At 42.0% G+C, this 20,210-nt stretch overlaps 1 protein-coding gene across 2 annotated transcripts in view; it reads right to left on the reverse strand.

The window, feature by feature from the left end:
- Positions 1–5,103: 5,103 nt before the first annotated feature.
- CTR9 (CTR9 homolog, Paf1/RNA polymerase II complex component) overlaps positions 5,104–20,210 on the reverse strand; it is a 28,924-nt gene continuing 13,817 nt past the window's right edge. Inside the window, exons 8-25 of one of the 2 annotated variants that reach the window (XM_021685773.1) lie at positions 19,992–20,099; positions 19,615–19,851; positions 19,290–19,379; positions 19,048–19,176; positions 18,756–18,939; positions 17,063–17,151; positions 16,391–16,576; positions 16,218–16,305; positions 15,911–16,059; positions 14,064–14,180; positions 13,729–13,874; positions 12,520–12,591; positions 11,907–12,042; positions 11,607–11,753; positions 10,851–11,008; positions 9,452–9,548; positions 8,909–9,021; positions 5,104–6,179 (exon numbers count right to left, since the gene is read on the reverse strand). In XM_021685773.1, coding sequence (XP_021541448.1) covers positions 5,753–6,179; positions 8,909–9,021; positions 9,452–9,548; positions 10,851–11,008; positions 11,607–11,753; positions 11,907–12,042; positions 12,520–12,591; positions 13,729–13,874; positions 14,064–14,180; positions 15,911–16,059; positions 16,218–16,305; positions 16,391–16,576; positions 17,063–17,151; positions 18,756–18,939; positions 19,048–19,176; positions 19,290–19,379; positions 19,615–19,851; positions 19,992–20,099 — 2,673 coding nt within the window. In that variant the 3' untranslated portion in view covers positions 5,104–5,752. The remainder of the gene's footprint in view (positions 6,180–8,908; positions 9,022–9,451; positions 9,549–10,850; positions 11,009–11,606; positions 11,754–11,906; positions 12,043–12,519; positions 12,592–13,728; positions 13,875–14,063; positions 14,181–15,910; positions 16,060–16,217; positions 16,306–16,390; positions 16,577–17,062; positions 17,152–18,755; positions 18,940–19,047; positions 19,177–19,289; positions 19,380–19,614; positions 19,852–19,991; positions 20,100–20,210) is intronic. The other variant, XM_044919843.1, reaches the window with a different exon arrangement.

Below are 20,210 nucleotides of genomic sequence, written 5' to 3' on the forward strand. Positions count from 1 at the left end.
GTTAAGTGCCCAACTTCTGATTTCAGCTCAGGTCATGATCTTGGGGTCCTGGAATCCACCCTATATCGGGCTCCACGTGCAGCCCCTTTCTCCCTCTGCCCCTCCCCCTGCTTGTACTCTCGCTCTCTCAAATAAATAAGTAAAATCTTTAAAAAAAAAAGTTTCGGGCGCCTGGGTGGCTCAGTTGGTTAAGCGACTGCCTTCGGCTCAGGTCATGATCCTGGAGTCCCGGGATCGAGTCCCGCATTGGGCTCCCTGCTCGGCAGGGAGTCTGCTTCTCCCTCTGACCCTCCTCCCTCTCATGCTCTCTGTCTCTCATTCTCTCTCTCTCAAATAAATAAATAAAATCTTTAAAAAAAAAAAAAAAGTTTCCAGAGGAACTAGGCAGAAGCAAGAATTTTTTTAAAGGATGATCTATGAAAGAGTAACTGACCTAGTCCCCACTCAGTCTAAACAAGGATCACCGAGCTTGACAAACATACAGTATGAGACATTCAGACCCAGTCAGTCACAGGGAGGACTTTCCTGGGAGTTCATCACAGGCTGGTCACTGAACCTGACTTCATAATCCTCACAGCAATCCCAGGAGTTAGGTACAGCCTTTCGCTACAATGGCAGAGTAGCCCACTTCGGAAAACTCATGCTATAAAAATAGCAATTTCAGCAAAGGAAGTGATCGAGTTTCAGTCAGAATAATGAAGTGGGTTTTCTTGCCTAAACTTAAGCAAAATTTTTAAAAGTTTAACAGCTCCAATAGTTATGGTACTTGGTCTAGTTCTGAATTAACTTGAAGGCCAAGGCAAATCACATTCTCGGATTGTGACAGATCCATCTGAGGCCCTCAAGACTTATGGTGTAGGAGGGGGTGCCTGGGTGGCACAGTCGGTAGGGTCGTGGGATCGAGCCCCCTGTTGGGGGCCCTGCCATGAGCATTGCGCAGGCAGCCTGCTTGAGAGTCTCTCTCCCTCTCCCCACCGCTCACGCTCTCTCTCAAATAAATTTTAAAAACAAAAACTTATGGTGTAGAAATGGCTTGTTTTATAAAAGGGAGAGTGACCCAAACACGGAAGTAATTTGCTCAAGGTCACATGGCTTGTCAGTGTCACAAAGTGGGATTCCATTGGAGGACGCCTGGGTTCCAGCATCTGTGCTCATAACCAGCTATCCCCGGCCGCCTCTCCAGCTGACACCCACCGCACTAGGAAGTGGAAGGCTGAGGTGCGTGTTCAAGATGGCGACATGCCTCCCCCCATGGACACACTGAATCTACAGTGAAAAAAAAAAAACACCCAAACCAGCAGAACAACCCCTTCACATCTAGCACATGAGATTAAAAAAATCACAAAGTGGGTAGGAAAGGCTGAGAAATCACTTCACCATTAACCCCCCCACACCCCTACCCCCTCACCTCCCCACCCCAACCCTCTCACCCCCCCAGCCCCCTCACCCCTCCAACCCCCTCACCCCTCACCTCTCCACCTCAACCCCCTCACCTCTCCAACCCCCTCACCCACCAACCCCCTCACCTCCCACCCCTCAACAGCAACCGACAATTGGGAGGGAACTCAAAAACCCAGAACGTCAACCTGAGTTGGTACCCTATACTGAGCACCCCAACTTTAAGATCCACTCCTGAAAGACAAGCCCCCCAAAACAGCTACCTTTGAAAACCAATGAGGCTCAAGCCCAAAAGACCCGTGGGGCTGCGGCAAACTGAGAAACAGCTCTTAGAGAACGCACACGTGGACTCACTCACGCCACGCCCAGCCCAGAGGCGGCCTTTGGAAAGTGCTCGGTCTTTCTGTGAGAGAAGCTCATTTGCTCATTTTAAAGTGTGGGCCTGGGGGGAGGGGGGCAGGGGCCTGCTGGGATACTCTTGGGAGGAAACCGGCAGGTGCTCTCTTTCTGCTGCCTCCTGGGCATCTTCGGGGCGCCATCTTCGCGTCCCCCCCTCACCCGCTCTGCTCCCCAGAGACGAGCTTCTACCCACCTCTGGTGCCTGGTTTTTACAGTGACCCGGTTTTTGCGCCGGTAGCCCAGGGGACGCCCCTTGATCTCCTGGCTCTGGGCGCCGGGGGGGGGGGGGGGGGGGGCCCCCGGGGCCCCCGGGGGGGGGGGGGGGGGGGGGGGGGGGGGCCGTGTCCCCGGGTCCCACGGGACTGTAAGCGCTGGAGCCGTTCTGGCCACTGCATAGACAGCACACTGCAACATAACCCCGTCTTTCTGGGCAAGAGACTGCCTGCTTGGTCAGGAGCTTCGGCCTGGCCACTGACTGGGGTCTGCGGAGCTGCACTCAAGGAATCAAGGCCGGTGGAAGCAATCTTTGTACTCTCAGTGGGGCTGCAGCTGTCGGATAGCTTCAACAGCAACCACCCTTGAGGCACAGCAACAGGCAATGGACCCAGAACTCAGTCTTCCTGTGAAAGGGACCTGTTAGCTAGTCATCACTGCTGCTGCCCGAGGCTCTGGCTTCCAATCAGCCTGAACCTAGGTGTGCTCTGGGACACTTTGGGACACTGACAGGTCATGGCACACCCTCAACCACTGGGAGCTATGAAAAATAAAATAGGCGGCTTGGACAATCAGAAAGGTTTGAGAGAGAACCAAGAACTAGGGAAGGATTGAATGATGAGTTTCAAGAGTCACCGTGCATAGTTAACATCTTTTTTTCTTGTGATTGTAACTTTTAAGATATATTCTCTTAGCGGCTTTCAAATATGCATTACAGTAGTATTGACTCTAGTTGCCAAGCTGTCCCTGACATCCCCATGATTTATTTTGTAACTGGAAGTTTGTACCTTTTGAGTCCCTTCACCTAGTCCTCCCTAACCCCCCACCTCTAGAGAACACCAATCTGTTCTCTGCATCCAGGAGCTTCATTTCATTTTTTAGATTCCACAGATAAGTGAGATCATATGCTTTTTTGTCTTTTTTCTCTTATTTCACTTAGCATAATGCCCTCAGGGTCCATCCATGTTGTCACAAATGGCCAGATTTCATTCTTCTTTATGACTGAATAATATTCCATTATGTGTATGTAATGGAATATATCTCACATTTTCTTTATCCATTCATCCATCCATGGACATTTAGAATGTGTCTATATCTTGGCTAGTATAAATAATGCTGCAGTGAACATGGGGGTGCATATATCTTTCCAAGTTAGTGTTTTCATTTTCTTCTGACAAATACACAGAAGTGAAATTGTTAGATCATATGCTTGTTCTATTTTTACTTTTTTTGAGGAACTTCCATACTGTTTTCCATTTTTTTGTCATGACGTGTGGTGATGGATGTTAACTAGACTTACTGTGGTGATTGTTTTGCAACATATACAGATATCAAACCATTATGCTGTACACCTGAAAGTAATAAAATGTTATCTTTCAATTATACTTCAAAAAAAAAAAGAAAGAAAGAAAAGGAAAGAAATGGAAGGCTGATCCTGAGGGCGGTGGGTGGCAGCAGAGCAAAGGCTTCTTGTCAGAAGGGCCTCCCCCTTCCTCAGTGGGGCATTGCCCAGTTCTTGGTCATTTCTGCCATCTCCAGGCTCCCAACTGTGGCCAGAGGGGAGTCGTGCCAGAAGAAACCTCTCAGCGGCTACTGATGTGGGCCCCGGGGCCAGAGAATGTTGCTGCTCGGCTACTCTGAGGGCACAACTGGAAGAAACACCCATATTGAGGTGGAAATGCTCCAAATTAGAAATCAGAACATGTACTAAAAGGCACCTTTGTAGCCAAAACCTGAAGCAGTGAAACAGCATTACGTTAAATCCCTCCTCCATAAATAGATCTCCGAAGGACCTTCTACCAACTTGCTTTAGTTACTGCTTGATGTTGAGTCATCGGTTGGGAAATGTTTTTAAACTTAGATTCTTGTCACTTGGGGATTAAGTAGTTCACCTCATTATACGTGACATATTGGAAGGAGCAGAGAGACCTGGATTCTGGTTCGAATCTCTTTACTAGCAGCATAAACTTCTGAATCTCAGGCTCTGCATCTTTCAAAGGCAGAAATTCACATTGCCTCTTACATTCTAGTTCCCAGAGTTGCACGCGCGCCTCCCACGGCCTCGAACACCCTCCCTTGACTCTCCACTTGCCTGGTACCTTGAGTTATTGAAGGTCTCCCGACCTTCAGGAAACGTTGCCTTGACTTCAATCTCCCTTCTGCACCCACAACCTGTACAAACATTACCCTTTTCACATCATAGTGACAATGAACTTACTTCTCTATTTTTGGCAGGAAAGACATTTTATCTCTGCATTCTCAATGTCTAATATACTTATTGACTAAATTTATTTACAGCTTTTTAAAAGAGATTTTTATTATTTTTTTTTAAAAAGACTAAGAGAGTGTAGGTGTGAGAGAGAGCATGAGCAGGGGGGAGGGGTTGGGGGAGAGGGAGAAGCAGACTCCCCGCTGAACAGGGAGCCCCATGCGGGGCTCGATCGCAGGATTCTGAGATCATGACCTGAGCCGAAGGCCAATGCTTAACTGATTGAGCCACCCAGGTGCCCCAAAATGCTTTATTTTGAGGGAGAGAGAGAAAGTGCGAGGGGAGGAGGAGAGGGAGAGAATCTTAAGCAGACTCCATGCCCAGTGTGGAGCCCGACATGGCGCTTGATCTCACGACCCTGAGATCATGACCTGAGCTGAAATCAAGAGTCAGACTCTTAACCAACTGAGTCACCCAGGTGCCCCTAATTACAGCTTTCTTACGAACTGTACAGTGCAACATAAAAATGTTATTCATAAATTAATCACTGGATTACTGAAAACAAACTAGTACTACTGAAATTAGTACTAGCATGTATCTTAAAAAAACCCCACAGATCTATAAAGTTATTATACAAGTTTTAGGGCGCCTGGCTGGCTTGGGTTGGTGGAGCATGAGACTCTTGATCTCCGGGTTGTAAGTATGAGCCCATGTTGGGTTTAGAGGTTACTTAAAAATAAAATCTTTAAAAAAATGATAAGTTTTGAGTAAACAACCTTCAGCTTAGTTCAGGTTCTTCCAAATACTTGCATAGTTGGTTTATGCTCAATTTTCATATACAAATGTACTGAGCAAATACAAATGACACGATGTTACCCATAAAAGTTGGTAAAAGAATTTTATTGTGTGGCTTATGTAGGTCTTTGCATTCTACTAACAGAAAAGCATTTTTCCACATCTTATTCAACCTAACAAATTATATATCTGTGATCTTATCTACATGGCTGCAGTATTACACTATATTGAAGAAAACCTTCCTTTTACTTGTACGTTGGTGCAATTATACAGCAGATCTCTCTTTGTCCAGAAAATAAAAATATTCTCAATCTCAAAATGGAACAAAGACATTAATACCAAGTTTCCTGCACCACTCAGTAAAAGATTGCAATAAAAACCAGAACAGTATGCTGCTTAACATACAAGATGATGAGATGTCTGCCAGTTTCAGTCAAACCTCTGTAGGAATGATTTAGCATCTGGGTTTATTTTTACTGCTGTTTTCACATATGACAAGTGGAATTGTACCATAATGAAGAATAGTCACATTCTTCATTTGCTCAAGAGACTCAAATATTGGACTCTAGCACAGGAAATATCTCTTGGGGCTTAGTAATATACAAATGGGTAGAAAAAAAAAACTGCCTTAGGAAAAATTTCACAACTGTTTGACTAAACATCTGAAACGTTTTTATCACAGCTTTCATATATTAAAAAAGTTTCCTCCAGAGATGAAGCTTATTTATGACATAAAACCTAGTCGCTATCATCTGACCCATGTTCTGAGCCCTGATCCGAGGCCTCGTTGTTGGATCCCTCTGGTTCGGATTCATTTCCAGAGCCGTGGCCAGAGCCCTCATTATCTGAGCCTCTCTCGGAATCGTGATCGGACTCGGCGCTCGGAGAAGCGGGGCGGGAGTCCATGTCTGAGCCTCCAGAGCGGCTCCTCCCGGACTGCACAGACTCATTGTCAGACTGGTCAGAACCCGAGGGCCTTCTCTTTCTGGCTGGCTGGTCACTGTCTGAATCCTCATCTGACTGCTGTCTGCGGGGCCTCCGGGGGCTCCCGGCCTCGCTGCCAGACTTGTTCTGGTTCTCATCAGAATCGCTCTCTGAGGAGGCCCGCTTCTTCCGCCGCTCGCCCTCATCCGAGTCGCTGTTGCTGTTGCTGGTTCGGTGATGCCTGGTAAAGACAAGGGCGGGTTAGACCGACCAAGGGGAGCTCAACGAGCACAGAGTGCTTTCAAAACATCAGGGCATTTACTGTTCTATTTCTTGACCTGGATGGTGTTGACACAGGTGTTCATTTTGTGGTACTTGTGCCGTGTCCTGTTTTGTAAATTTGATGTATTTCACAGTAAAAAAAAAAAGGATTGTAAGGAAAAAATACGGCACTTTGATTATAACACAACATTTAAACAATAAACGAGGACTCTGATTGGCTTGTATCAGGCACCTTTCATCAGAATGAAGCACTTCTCAATTTCATACATAAAATTATGAAAAGGAAGGGATAATTTATTTCTATAAACAAATTCACAGCAGCAGAGGTGAAACCCAGGATCTTGCTTGGCTGTAGACTCTGAGGAATTAACGCTCTCCCAAGGCTGGATGAGTGGGACTTGTCCCCGTCCTATCATACACCTGAAGAGCAAAGGCACTGTTTCTAACCACGACCTGCACTAGGGCCCTCCACCAACACAAGACTTACTTAAGAGAAGAAGCTGGGGCTAAAAGGCTTTTATAGCTTGCTTACTTCTGCTCTGAGGTCCCCTCTTCTTATCAGTTGATGGGTTAAAGGGAAGGGGACTTGTACCTATGCTTGGAATGCTGGTGGCACCCAGCTGGTGGCACCCAGGAAATCTTGGCTTCCTGGAGGCTCTGGGGGAAAGAGCATTCCCGTAACTGCTGTGACAGTGGCTCACAGCCCAGAGCTTTGGACAGGAGGACATACTGCTCCTGTGGCATATTCCTCAGTTTTGGTCTCCATGACAAAGATTCCAGGAAAGGAATATTAAATCCCACAGGGTTCAGTCTAAAAAGAGAGAAGACGATGAAATATATCCCTCTGTTCGGATATGAAACCATCTCTGCATGACTAAAGAAAGGCTCTTTGTGCTTAAATCTGAAAGAAGAAACCTAGACATACAATATGTAACTCAGGTCACCCTGGGTGAACATGAAGAGTGACTAAGAAGTGGACACTGTATATTCATTCTGTATATATGCTAAAGGCCAGTGGGCTCCTGGGATCTAATTCCTACCATTCTACCTGGCCAAATAAGCAAACACTTCATGATGGTCAGGACCAAGTTTAACTGATACAAGTGGCTCAAATCAACATGGTCTTGACCTCAGATATAGTTTAGCAGTAGCTCAGCCTGTCACGTGGACCCTTCTGCCTACACATTTTAACAATGCTCATTCTAAAACCAGACATCTCATTGCTCTGCTCGTGCATGCCTCTCACCACTGGCCAGGGTAACACCGTGGGCAAAGGGCAAATCAACCCCAATGTATGTTAACCAGTGTCTTCAGAGAAAAGCGGAACTGCCAAGTCTTTACAGATGGCTCCCTAAAGCTCGCTACCTATGAGGCCAGCACCCTTAGCTCCCTCGACATGCTAACCAAGACTCAACTCAAACAGCCTTCCTTTTACAAAGCCTGTCTCCTACAACCCTCCCCTGAACTCCAAATTAGGTATAGTCCCCAGAGAGCAATAAAGGAAACTATGTGATAACACTTATCTCACGATAATTCGGTTTTTGGTTTATCTGTTATTCTCCACTGCCTCTAAAGCATAAACTCCTTGAGGGCAGAGTCTGACTCTTTCCTCTGTATCCCTGGCACTCAGCACACTGTCTCAGAGAATTCTCAGGGGATGTTCAAGTGACTGTGGAATGAATGAATGAAATGATGGCCATCAGAAGAAATACACAGTGTGGTACAGCATTCAGAGTCCCACTCTGCGAATCCAAGTTGGGGGGAACCTCCAGCTTGAGGGACAAGTTTAGGACAAGTAAAATCAAAGACTACTTTTCCAGGTGTGCCATGAGCTAAAGGAGAGTACTGGACAAGTCGTCTAGGAAAGCCCTTCACGGAGCAGGCAGAGCTGAGTCACCACTGCCCCACAATGGAGGAAATGGTCAAGAAAGTCCCATCCCCACGTGAGCAGGATCAGGCTACTCTAACAGTTTTAGCCGGTCTGGTAGTATAGCAAAGTGATACATTCCATTTAGAAGGATGTCATCCAGAGCTAGAGCATATTAAGCTAAGTGAAATAAGTCAGTCAGAGAAAAACAAATACCATACGATCTCACTCATATGTGGCATTTAAGAAAGAAAACAGATGAACATATGGGAAGGGGGAAAAGAAAAAAAGGAGAAAGAGAAGCCATAAGAGACTCTTAACAACGGAGAACAAACTGAGGGTTGATGGAGGGAGGTGGGTGGGGGATGAGCTAGATGGGTGATGGGCACTAAGGAGGGCACTTGTGATAAGCACTGAGTGTTGTATATAAGTCATGAACCACTGACTTCTACTCCAGAAACCAATATTGCACTGGATGTTAACTCCCTAAAATTTAAATAAAAAAATTAAAAAATGAAATAAAACAGCAAAAAACAGTAATAATAAAATATAGTAAAATAAAAGAAAATTTCACTATTGAAAAAAATAGAAGGATGCCATCCAGCAAATTTCAGCTAATATCCACGGAGAAATAAGATTTCAAAATAGGTTTTCTTCTCTGAGGAACAAACATGTGACAGGACAAAATGACAGGGTTAGAATAAGATGTGTGTTGAGGTTTCTGCCAGCTTTGACATTCTAAGAAACTGGAGGGAAGACATCTGGCACAGTGACCACTTTTATCTTTCATTAGGAGAATACACTAAGGGAACAATTCCTACCCTTCATCAGCAATTTTAAGTTTATCTTCGTCTGAAGAATCATCACTTGACGATATTATGGCTTTCGATTTTATTTTGCCCTTCATTGAAGGAGGCAGACGTTCTGGCTTAGGCTAAAGAAAGAAGACCAAACATAACAGATTATTCAAGACTCTGAGGTTACATTACATTAGGATGTCTTATTAAACTAAGTTTGCAATGTAATGATAACAATCAAACAGCAGCCTAATACATTTCAAAAAGAAGCATTTGTGCTTGAAGAAACTGCAGGGAAAGAATGTATTCTGGTGGGGGCGCCTGAGCGGCTCAGTCATTAAGTGTCTGCCTTTGGCTCAGGTCATGATCCCAGGGTCCTGGGATCGAGCCCCACATCGGGCTCCCTGCTCTGCAGGAAGCCTGCTTCTCCCTCTCCCACTCCCTCTGCTTGTGTTCCCTCTTTCGCTGTGTCTCTCTCTGTCAAATAAAAAAAAAAGAATGTATTCTGGTGTAGTGCAATCCTCCCTGCCAACAACGGGGATGAAAACCACAGTATTATAAACTTACAGCCTTCTTCTTCTCTGCTCTTGGGGGACGGCGCTTTTTCGGTTTGGGGCCATTTTCGGTTTCGTCATCGTCAGATCCTTCTTCTCCCTTTGGAGGTCTTACATAGCGGACATCAAAAGAAAGCCTGTCAAGAATCACTCATACTTACAAAGTCTAAGACTACTTTGTCATTGACACATTTTCTTTTCTTTTCTTTTTTTTTTTTTTTTTAAGATTTTACTTATTTATTTAACAGAGAGAGACACAGCAAGAGAGGGAACACAAGCAGGGGGAGTGGGAGAGGGAGAAGCAGGCTTCCCGCCAAGCCGGGAGCCTGACGCGGGGCTCAATCCCAGGACCCTGGGATCATGACCTGAGCCGAAGGCAGATGCTTGACAACTGAGCCACCCAGGCACCCGATCAACACATTTTCATTCTGAATACTATTCTCTACATGTGCTCTCAACCATACTGTCCCTCCTCAAGGGCAAAGGCCATCATTTGTAATTGCTGCACACAGCTCAGGAGTCCGCAAACACCATGGATTTATGTGATGTCTACCAAATAATTACATCTCTGTTGAGTCCTCTTATTAATCTAAGGTAAGCTTGAATCTTGCACTTGGTGGAGGGATAGAGAATGGGACAAAAGACCCAGGCTCCAGACCTTACATCCTTCCTCTCCTCTTCCTTCCTTCCCAGCTACTCATTCCGGGCCTACTGAGGTCCTATCATAGCTTCCATTCTACAGGTCTGTGTCTGAATGAATTCACTGGGTTCTTTGCTAAGTAGAGGCAGCAAAGGGCTGGGAAGAACAGGTCTCGCTAAGATAGCCAACTAGAGGTTCCTGGACAGGAAGCACTACGAGAGAGGAACAGGACAGCTCAGCGGCACCTCCAGGTGAGGGACGGGCACGATACCGCTTATCTTAACAGCAAATGGCACTAGAAGATTCAAAGGCCCTTCTTTCACATTAATTCACATTTTATACATCTAGCAAAACTTGAGGTAGGCATCATTATTACCATTTTACGTAACGGAAACTGAGGCTCACTGACTTTCCTAAGGTTGCACGTGGACACTTAGTGTGGACATACCCGGTTTTCTCATTCTAAACTGCATACATTTTCCCATAAATAAATATTACAATTTTGAAGACATCAGAAAGGCAATGATGACTAACTTGCAGCTCTCACAGGAAGCTGTGGAGATGTGTGGCGACTCCAAGTACTCAGGGGATTTGGTGTGGAGGGGTCTTTCTTAGGATTATTATGATTGAAGTAGGAAGTGGGGGAACAAAAGGCTTCACTGTCTGCAAAGATCAAGTGATCACCAGGTTTCATGAATTCTAACACAAGAAAGATTCAGGTGAGAGGTTGTCTGTCACCTTCATGAGGCTATTCACAACACACTGGTAATACCTTCTCCTCTTTTTCTTCTTTCTCTCGCCACCCTCCTCTTCTTCGCCTTCTTGTTCACTACCACTGCCCTTTCTTCTCTTCTTCTTTTTGGATATAGGCAGGTCATCGTCGGTATCATCATTGACAAATTCATCAAACTCTCCTCCCTTTTTAGAACGCTGAAATCCAAACAAGACTACAATCAGTTCTCTCCTGGCTGGTGGAATAAGGCCACATCCTATCAGTCATTTAACAAACAAAGGATCTTTTGTTTTACCAAGTTGCAAGGAACTTGTATTTGACGAAGCCCAACGTTAAAGACTTCTAATTAGGGTAAATTGCTCAGATATCAAAAATCATCAACTACTCAGGCCACTACAAGGTACAGCGTACTGGACTAACCCTGGAATGAATTTCTTTTTTTTTTTTTTAAAGATTTTATTTATTTATTTGAGAGAGCATGAGAGGGGAGACAGTCAGAGGGTGAAGCAGACTCCCCGCTGAGCAGGGAGCCCAATGTGGGACTCGATCCCGGGACTCCAGGATCATGACCTGAGCCGAAGGCAGTCGCTTAACCAACTGAGCCACCCAGGCACCCCCTTGGAATGAATTTCTAAGGATACTACTGAAAGCACTGGGTTGGAAGACTGTCTCTTAGCAAAGGAGGAAGTCAAACTTAAGAACTAAGCACTGAGTAAATACAACCAATGATACTCGCTTCTGGGAGTCAAACGACAGGGAATGCGGCCACCAGTATTAGCAGGGGTCCCACCTTACCCGTCCACCACCACCACCTCTCTTCTTTTCTTTTGTTGCTTCGGTCTCTCCAGTAAACATAAGAATATTTTTGGTCTTCTCTACATACTGGGCCCGCTGTTCCAAAAGTTTCTTTTGCTCTTCCTTTTCTCTGAGACGTTTTTCTTCCTAGGAGGGAAAAAGAGTAGGAAAACACTGCATCAAAATGTTATGTTGAAAAAATATCATGACGACCATCAGAAGGACTTCTTTTTTAACATACAAGGTGTATGTATGCACACAATTCTTTAGTTCTAGTATAACTGCAAACACAATAAGTACCTGTTCTTTAAGAAGTTTCTGCCTTAACAGTTCTTTTTCTTGCTCTTGTTTGGCCCGTAACTCCCTTTCTTCTTCATCTTGTTTACGTGCCCGGGCCACGTGGTACTGGGCCTGGCTCAGTAAGTCAGAGCATTGCCTACAACATTTCAGATTCAGAGAGACATGAATGCAATTAGTATTTTGTTCAAAAACTCAAGAGTATCTGTTTTCCTTACACAAACTAAAAAGTCTGAAGCAGGATCATTAGCTGATATCTAAGGGATATTTTAATTAGCACAATTAACTTAAGTTTCTCAAAGTCAAGACTGTCAATTACAGTAACTTTCCAAATTATAAGCGTCCTCTCCAAGCATAAATATAAAGATTTTCAACATTCTCTTCACATGTGACTCAAAAGAGTCAGGATAGATAGAAAAGTATTTTCTCCACACAACTTAAATACTTGTACTAAATTGACTTTGTCATATTCCCTGAAAGGACCCTTAGAAAAAAGCTTGACCCAGGCTGGGGAGCCCCACAGAGAAGTGGGAAAGACTGACCCCTGGAAGGCTACCCGGTGCACACTGACATCACTGCCTCACCCAAAGTCACCTTCCAGAAGAAGTAACATTACCTGGCTTCTGTAGCAGCAAGGGCCAAATCGAATCTCATTTTGTCTCCCACTTTACTCAAGTAACTGAAGTATCTAAATGGAATGAGAAAATAAAATACTTCACTTAAAAAAAAATTCTAATGAAACAGGCTCTTTAACATTTTTAATCCGCTTTACAAAAACAGTCTGAGAACAGGTTTACTGACTTACATGAACCTGTTTGATACATGAAAGGCTATCATCTCAATACAATTATATATGAAACAGGGGCGCCTGGGTGGCTCAGTCGTTAAGCGTCTGCCTTCGGCTCAGGTCATGATCCCAGGATCCTGGGATCGAGTCCCACATCGGGCTCCCTGCTCAGCGGGAAGCCTGCTTCTCCCTCCCCCACTCCCCCGGCTTGTGTTCCCTCTCTCGCTGTATCTCTCTCTGTCAAATAAATTAAAAAAAAAAAAAAAATTATATATGAAACGCACTTAAAAAAAGACTCATCATTATAACACTCAATATGTTTAATAAAAAACAAGTCCATGAAGTTAAGTAGTCATATTTAATATTATCAGTAAATTCATAAATAACCAAAAATCAGCTCAAGCAACAAGTATTTACTAACCACTGTATTTACTAAATATGTCAGCATGGAGTTTAGGAGGTGTAGGCCATGAAAACACAACTAATGTACCAGGAAAGGCAAGGAATGCTTATATAAGAATTTAAATAAGGTTGGACAAAACCTGAAGAGATGTCAGGCTTTGATTTCACCACAAACTGAATTACCAAATAAATCCTATGAAGGTACATAAACTTTGAGCTAAGTTCAATAAACCTATTCAATATTTATGAGGACAGGCTTTAATAATCTTAGCCCTATGAAAATTAGTATCCCATGAAAGACACACCAGTATAAGTAATAAAACCAATATAAGTGAAGCCTAAAAATTTCAAGTGTGTAAAATGCTGGGTCATTTTATTGTTAGATTAATGAAAATCTGGGGCAAACTTGCAAAGCTAGCCAGCCAGTTCTAGGGGACGCTACATGATACAAATTTGGCAGGAACCTGGCCACAGTTTGGCGCCACCTGGTGGCAGCTGTCTGCTTTGGCTTAAAAATCACTGGAATGCTTCTAATAAAAAATGATTCTCTTGAGGGAAGTGGTTTTCAGCACCTTTTGAGACAAATGGATTTAAAGAAACAAAACATTTCAAAAGTTGTTTCTACAAAATCTTTACCTATGTGCAAGCTCCAGTTCTTTCACAGCATTCAGTACTTCCTTCAGATTACTCTTTTCATCTTTCAGAACAGAGGTAGCTAATCTTTGCAGGACCAAGGCCACATTAAACATAAGTACTGTATCACTGGGGGCCACATGTCTAGCCTATAAGTAAGAAACAAAACAAATACTTTATATAATCGAAAGACGTGAAAAGGATTTTAGCCAAATAGAGTGTTAGATAGATATATAGATATAGATATAGATATAGATATGAACATGCACAAAATAGAATTTAAAAAAAAATACAATGCAGAATAGAACTAAATGAGAATAATGAATTTTCCTTTTTACCTTTAGCAAAGTCTGCTTGCACTCCTGTAACTTGCCACACTTGAAGAGTGCCCGGGCCAAATACAGCACAACTTCAGTGTTCTGGTGCTTATAGAATTTTCTGAGACAGTTTTCATACTATAATAAAAGAAAAAGTTAGTTAAAATACAGTAAGGATTAAATAATGTTGTCATAACAAGATTTCAAGTGATTTTAAAGCTATGTGAAAGGTGTTTTACCTTTTGAGTGGTTAATTTTAAAGAATAATTTGAGAATGATTTTTGACATTCACCAGGATACATTTTCACAACATGAAAATCTGATTAAAAAAAAAACAAAACAACAACCCACAACTAGATACTCAAAATAGTTTTTCCATTTGAAACTTGGACCAACACTGAAAGGATAAATAGACTGGACGGCCTTTTCCTATCTCTAGCAATACTATTTAGAATCAGCTGACAACTTATTAAAAGTTACACACCTGGCTCCTTTCGGTTATACTCTCTACCACCTTTCTTTAGGATTGGTGGAACCTACTGGCAACGAGCATGTGAAGTCTCACAGTTCTGGTTAACTTCTTGGTAAAACCAATATATAGCAGTCCTGGTGTCAATTTTGCCATGAACACTTCACTTTTTGACCATGGAACCTATTGTCATAGGTATGATCTTTTTCAAGGAAGGTGGCTAGAGAGTTTCCCCTTGAATATCCCTAGTAATTAATTTGCATTTTTAAAAGGCAACATATCATTCTGCAGTTCAGGAAGTCCCACCTCCAAAAACACCACCTCTGAGTCTACCATATGCAATCTGGGTTCTATAAATCTTTGTCACTGGTGCCTTTCAAATATTCTGAGTTTGAAAACAATACCCACCATTCTTAGAAAAAAAGGTTAACCACTTCCAGGAGTCTGACTGTGCTTGTCTTCTACCTCTGGTAAGAACCTTGTTTTTTCTGGGCTGCCTGGGTGGCTCAGATGGTTGGGCGTCCGCCTTCGGCTCAGGTCGTGATCCCGGGGTCCTGGGATCGAGTCCCACATCGGGCTCCTGGCTCAGCAGGGAGCCTGCTTCTTCTCCCTCTCCCTCTGCCTCTCCCCCTGCTCATGCTCTCTCTCTCTCTCGCTCTGTATCTCTCTGTCTCAAATGAATAAATAAAATCTTGAAAAAAAAAAAAAAAGAACCTTGTTTTTTCTGACCATACTATTTCCCACAGAGCCTAAGAACTTTTCTACATTTTAATATGCTATAGATGCTAAATATATATATAATTTAAAGATTTTAAACTCACGACCCTGAGATCAAGAGTCACTGCTCTACCGATTGAGCCAACCAGACACCCCTATATCCTAAATATGACTCTTTTACTTCAAGTTCAAGCACTCCACAAATATGAAAAGCCTAACAAAATTCTATAGTGATGAAAAACTAATCCCCATGGAGTTTTTCTCTTTCTTTCCAAAATGTCATTTAATCTGAGAAAGAAGAAACAAGGAAATAAATATTAAATCCTCCTATCTTCTGGGTATTTACCGATATACTAGGCATGTTAGTGACAAGTTTGGTATCCAGTATTTTTCATACTGGATCCTCATACGATTCTGTGAATTTAAGGTACACGATCTCCATTTTACAAATGGGAAAACTGGCTCAGAGAGGATGTCCTCTGCCCAAGGCATGTGATTAGGGGTAGAACCAGGACTCCTATCTCTGTCTGGACACCAAAGACTGGACTTAACATTATATAAGTCTCTGAACAGACACAAATCAAAAACAGCACACAGCTCCACGACAGGGTCAGAATGGGTAAGAAAACATTTGCTCAACAATGAACACAATATAAAAATATCTTGAAAGACATGCTATTACCATCTGAACAGCACTGATATACTGCTTCTGTTCCACGTAGATATGTGCTAGGTTCAACCACACATCACTGATATCTGCTGTTGCTTCTCTTACTTGGGCAAATACATCACGAGCTTCACGAAAATACCCTTTGTGGGCCAAAACAGCTCCTAAAATCATAAAAAGGCTTACATTTAAGAATTTTCTAATTGTAGCCAGAAAAACAACTCAAAGTCCTGCTGTTTATTACGTTTGGGGAGCAATTACGATCTACAAACACTCCTTTGAAGGCACTTGTTTCACACTTGACGCCACGTCTTATAATCACCTATGCCATTAGCAGCATACAGATTCTTTGCATCATTTCTGAGTACTTGTTTATAGATGGCCAGAGCACGATCTTGATGCCGCTTCTCCTATAAAAAGAAATAAACGTTATAAAACAAAATTCAAGCAGGAGTCAAGTGTCAGCTTTGTTTTAAAGAGACAAAGAGAAATTACCTTTTCTCGATCTCGGGTGGGCTGATGCAAAGTCTGGAGCCAGACGTTGCCAAGGGCCAGCATAGAGTAAGTATCACTCTGCGTGGATGGTTGCTTTAATATCCTCTCAAATTTCTTCTGTCCTGGACCCCATTCTTGTTTTGCTAAATGAAGATTACCAATCAAAGACCAAGCATCTGGATGGTCCTGAAACACACATGTGTGAAGAATCAAAATCTGTAATTTGGATTCAGAGACATCGATCACTTTTCCATGATAGCTGATTACCGAAGAGATTTACAAGCTACATTTACAAATTTAGAGTGGAGATGGATGAATGAATTGTAAAATCAATTTAGTGTGTAATTATCAGCATAAGAAATGCAACAGAATGGAATATAGGAAGGTCATCAGTATACAGCACAAGGCAACAGCACATAAAGATTTCAACACTTTCATTTTAGTTTGTATACACACGTGTGTGTACTAGGCTATGATGTAAAATCTGTCTGTGGGACACAATCAAAAAGTTTAGATAACTTCTACACTCTAGTATCTTTCACAAGTAAAAATTAAACAGGGAGATGTCAAGATACTAGAAATATGATAGACATTAAAATGAAAAACTGATTTACTAGGGGAAAAAAAAGGTGGGAAAATTGTTTTTCAAACCTAAGAGTTCATACTACCAACCTGATTAATTTGAAGAGCTTCCTTAAACCAATCTGAAGCCTCATAAAAATTTCCTTTATCTCTAGCCATAGCTCCTAGGCGCAAATAGCCTGAAAACATACATTTAAAAGTTTTTATGTTTAAAATATTAGCTATAAAAGATCATAATTTTAAAGTCATACTTTCAAAATGATTGCATTTTATTACATTCATACAGTGAACAGAAAAATCCCACAAGTGAAAAAATATTGAGCAGCAAAAAAACAAATTAATAATCTAACAAGTTAAAGAACAACTCTGCCACCATGAAGTCTCACTGCTTGAAATCCAATGATGCCAAAAAACATTTCTATGAAAAAATTTATCTCTGCCACTCTATTTCCAAGGCTAGCACCCCGGTCCAAGTCCTCATCTCCACCAAAGTTACTTAAGAAGCTTGGAGCAGTTCTGTTTCCAGTTTCTCTCTGATGCACAGCACTGTCACTTTTTCTTAAAAAGCTGCTTGTCATATGGCAAAACAGTGAAAGCACAGACTACTAGGGATTACTAGTTAGAAAATCTGGGCTCTAACTCCACTTAAAGAACAGTAAGAAAGTGTCACACAAATATAAGTTATTTTCTCCAGAAAATGTCACTCTCCTCAGGCAACGAACAATGGCTTACTATTGCCTATCAAACCAATTCAAATTCAGCCTGGCATTCAATTAAAACCTTATTTTTTTTTTAAATCACTTTTGCATCCATAACAGCATGAGCAAGGCCAAGTTAATAGCTCCTGATTTAACTAGAGTCAAAATATCATAGCTTTAGATTCTTTTAAGGGAAGTACAGTATTGTAAATTATTTTTAATTAAAAGCTTTCCGGGGCACCTGGGTGGCTCAGTTGGGTAAGTGACTGCCTTCGGCTCAGGTCATGATCTCAGGGTCCTGGGATCGAGCCCCGCATCGGGCTCCCTGCTCGGCAGGAGGCCTGCTTCTCCCTCTCTCACTCCCCCTGCTTGTGTTCCCTCTCTCGCTCTTTCTCTGTCAAATAAATAAATTACAAAAAGCTTTCCAAATTTTACAATGTCTAGTGTGTAAAAACTCAAGGTAGGATATTTTACTAGTAATTATTTCAAAGTAAAACAATGCTCTTTCTTACTATTATAAACATTGCAAAAATGTTAATACGAAATCAGAGCAGGAGCATCATAAAGGTCCATCCATCACCAAATAAGTCAAGTTGTTGTTCAAAGTCTAATAAAGGTAGCTGACCCACTGAAGATCACCTACCCTATGAAATATATGGTTCAACTGGTTTTCAGTTATTTCTTTTAGTTTCTAGCATAAATTTAAGTGAAGCTGCATTGGTTTTTTTTTTAAGGTCATAAATTTGCCTTGAAGGAAAAGGGGACATTATAACCTTCACATTTTTTTGCTATTGGTTCTAAGAAAGATTTTTTTTAGGCTGAATTTTTGCTGCTGTTGTGGGAATTTTAATTCATAAAAAAAAAGTTTACAATTCTTGGGGCGCCTGGGTGGCTCAGTCGGTTAAGCATCTGCCTTCTGCTCAGGTCATGATCCCAGGGTCCTGGGATCGAGCCCCGCATTGGGCTCCCTGCTCAGTGGGGAGTCTGCTTCTCCCTCTCCCTCTGCCTGCTGCTCCTCCTGCTTGTGTTCTCTGTCAAATGAATAAATAAAATCTTAAAAAAAAAAAAACGTTCACAATTCTTACAGTCAACATAATTAGGATGTTCCCGTAAGATGTTTTTATATAGTTTTTCTGCTTCATGGAATTCACACATTGCCTCATACAGCCTGGCTAAATTATATGATGTTGTAACAGAAATGGCATTATAATAATGTTCATCGTGTTCAGCTTCTGCCTTTGCACGATCCAATGATGCCAAAAAATATTTCTATGAAAAAGAAAAGAAAATTAAATTGTTAAAAGACAGCTGATATATCTAAAAAAGTGTGCATTCAACTTGACAGTATGGAAGAAGGGAATAGTTCCAGTTCCCTACCTTTGCCTCCCCTAGATTTCCAAGTCTAAAATGGAGGGCACCCACATTATTCAGAATCTCTGGTGGGACATCGGCCTGCACTTTCTCCTGAAGGATCCGTGTAGCTGTTCCATAGGCTGAAAGGGCACCCTGTATTTTCATGGTGGAGACAATAAGGGGTAAGTGAAAATAAAAGGGAGAAACATTATACCACACTTTCAAAAAACACATTAGGTAGAAGACCAAAAACACTGCTAAAATACCTGTATGTCAGTCTGTTCTAAGATTTGTGCCAATTCAATCCATGCTTCAACGTCATCAGGATACTGTTCTGTGACTTTCTTCAAATGGCCCTGGGATAAAAGAGGTCATTAAGCTGATGCAGGCTTAATTCAGCAACTACAGGCTGTCAAAGTAAAAAGTGGTAGCTACTCTACCTTGTTTAATACGTCAACTGTTCGTTATTTCAACTGGAACAAGCTCGGCTAACAAAACTGCTTCCATCATATCTCTACTAGCAATAACAAGAATGAGGCATGACAGTCTAGTGATAACTATGAGAAAATAGCTACAATTTTTTAAAAGTACCTTGGCAATATCTCGTTTTTCTTGATCTTCTGAGGCAGCATATAGCGAGCCAAGAATTTTCATAGTTTCATAATTATTAGGATAAGCTTTCAAAACTTTCTCAAAGCACTGAGATGCATTTTCTTTGTCACCTCGATAAATGTACATTTGTCCCAAACCAAAAAATGGCAGCACAAAAGAGGATGAAGCAAACTGTGTGGCTTGATAGTAGTACTGGAAAGCTTGGTCATAATCTTCCTAAAAAATGAAAATAAAACAAGACCAACAGTGTATTACAGACGTTTATTTTCTTTTTCATGTACAAAAGTTTTTAAAAGACTTGAAACACTACGAAACACAAGAATTAGATATTCAGAGAAGGTTTAAAATGATCTTACCTGAACGTGGAATGATCTAGCCAGCTGATAACAACTTTCTGCTTGCATAGCCTCCACTTCTGTATTATGGAATGCATGGAGAGCCAAGTGCTGGACTTTACTATAATCCTGAACAATGAGATCCAGAAATCAACTGAGTTAATTCAAACAACTCCAACAGTCTCAATCATAAGCCTTCCTCAAATTTCATTTTTAAAATGTATTCACTGAATTACCAAT

Source organism: Neomonachus schauinslandi, chromosome 11, assembly GCF_002201575.2.
Source record: "Neomonachus schauinslandi chromosome 11, ASM220157v2, whole genome shotgun sequence".
Lineage (NCBI taxonomy): Eukaryota > Metazoa > Chordata > Mammalia > Carnivora > Phocidae > Neomonachus > Neomonachus schauinslandi.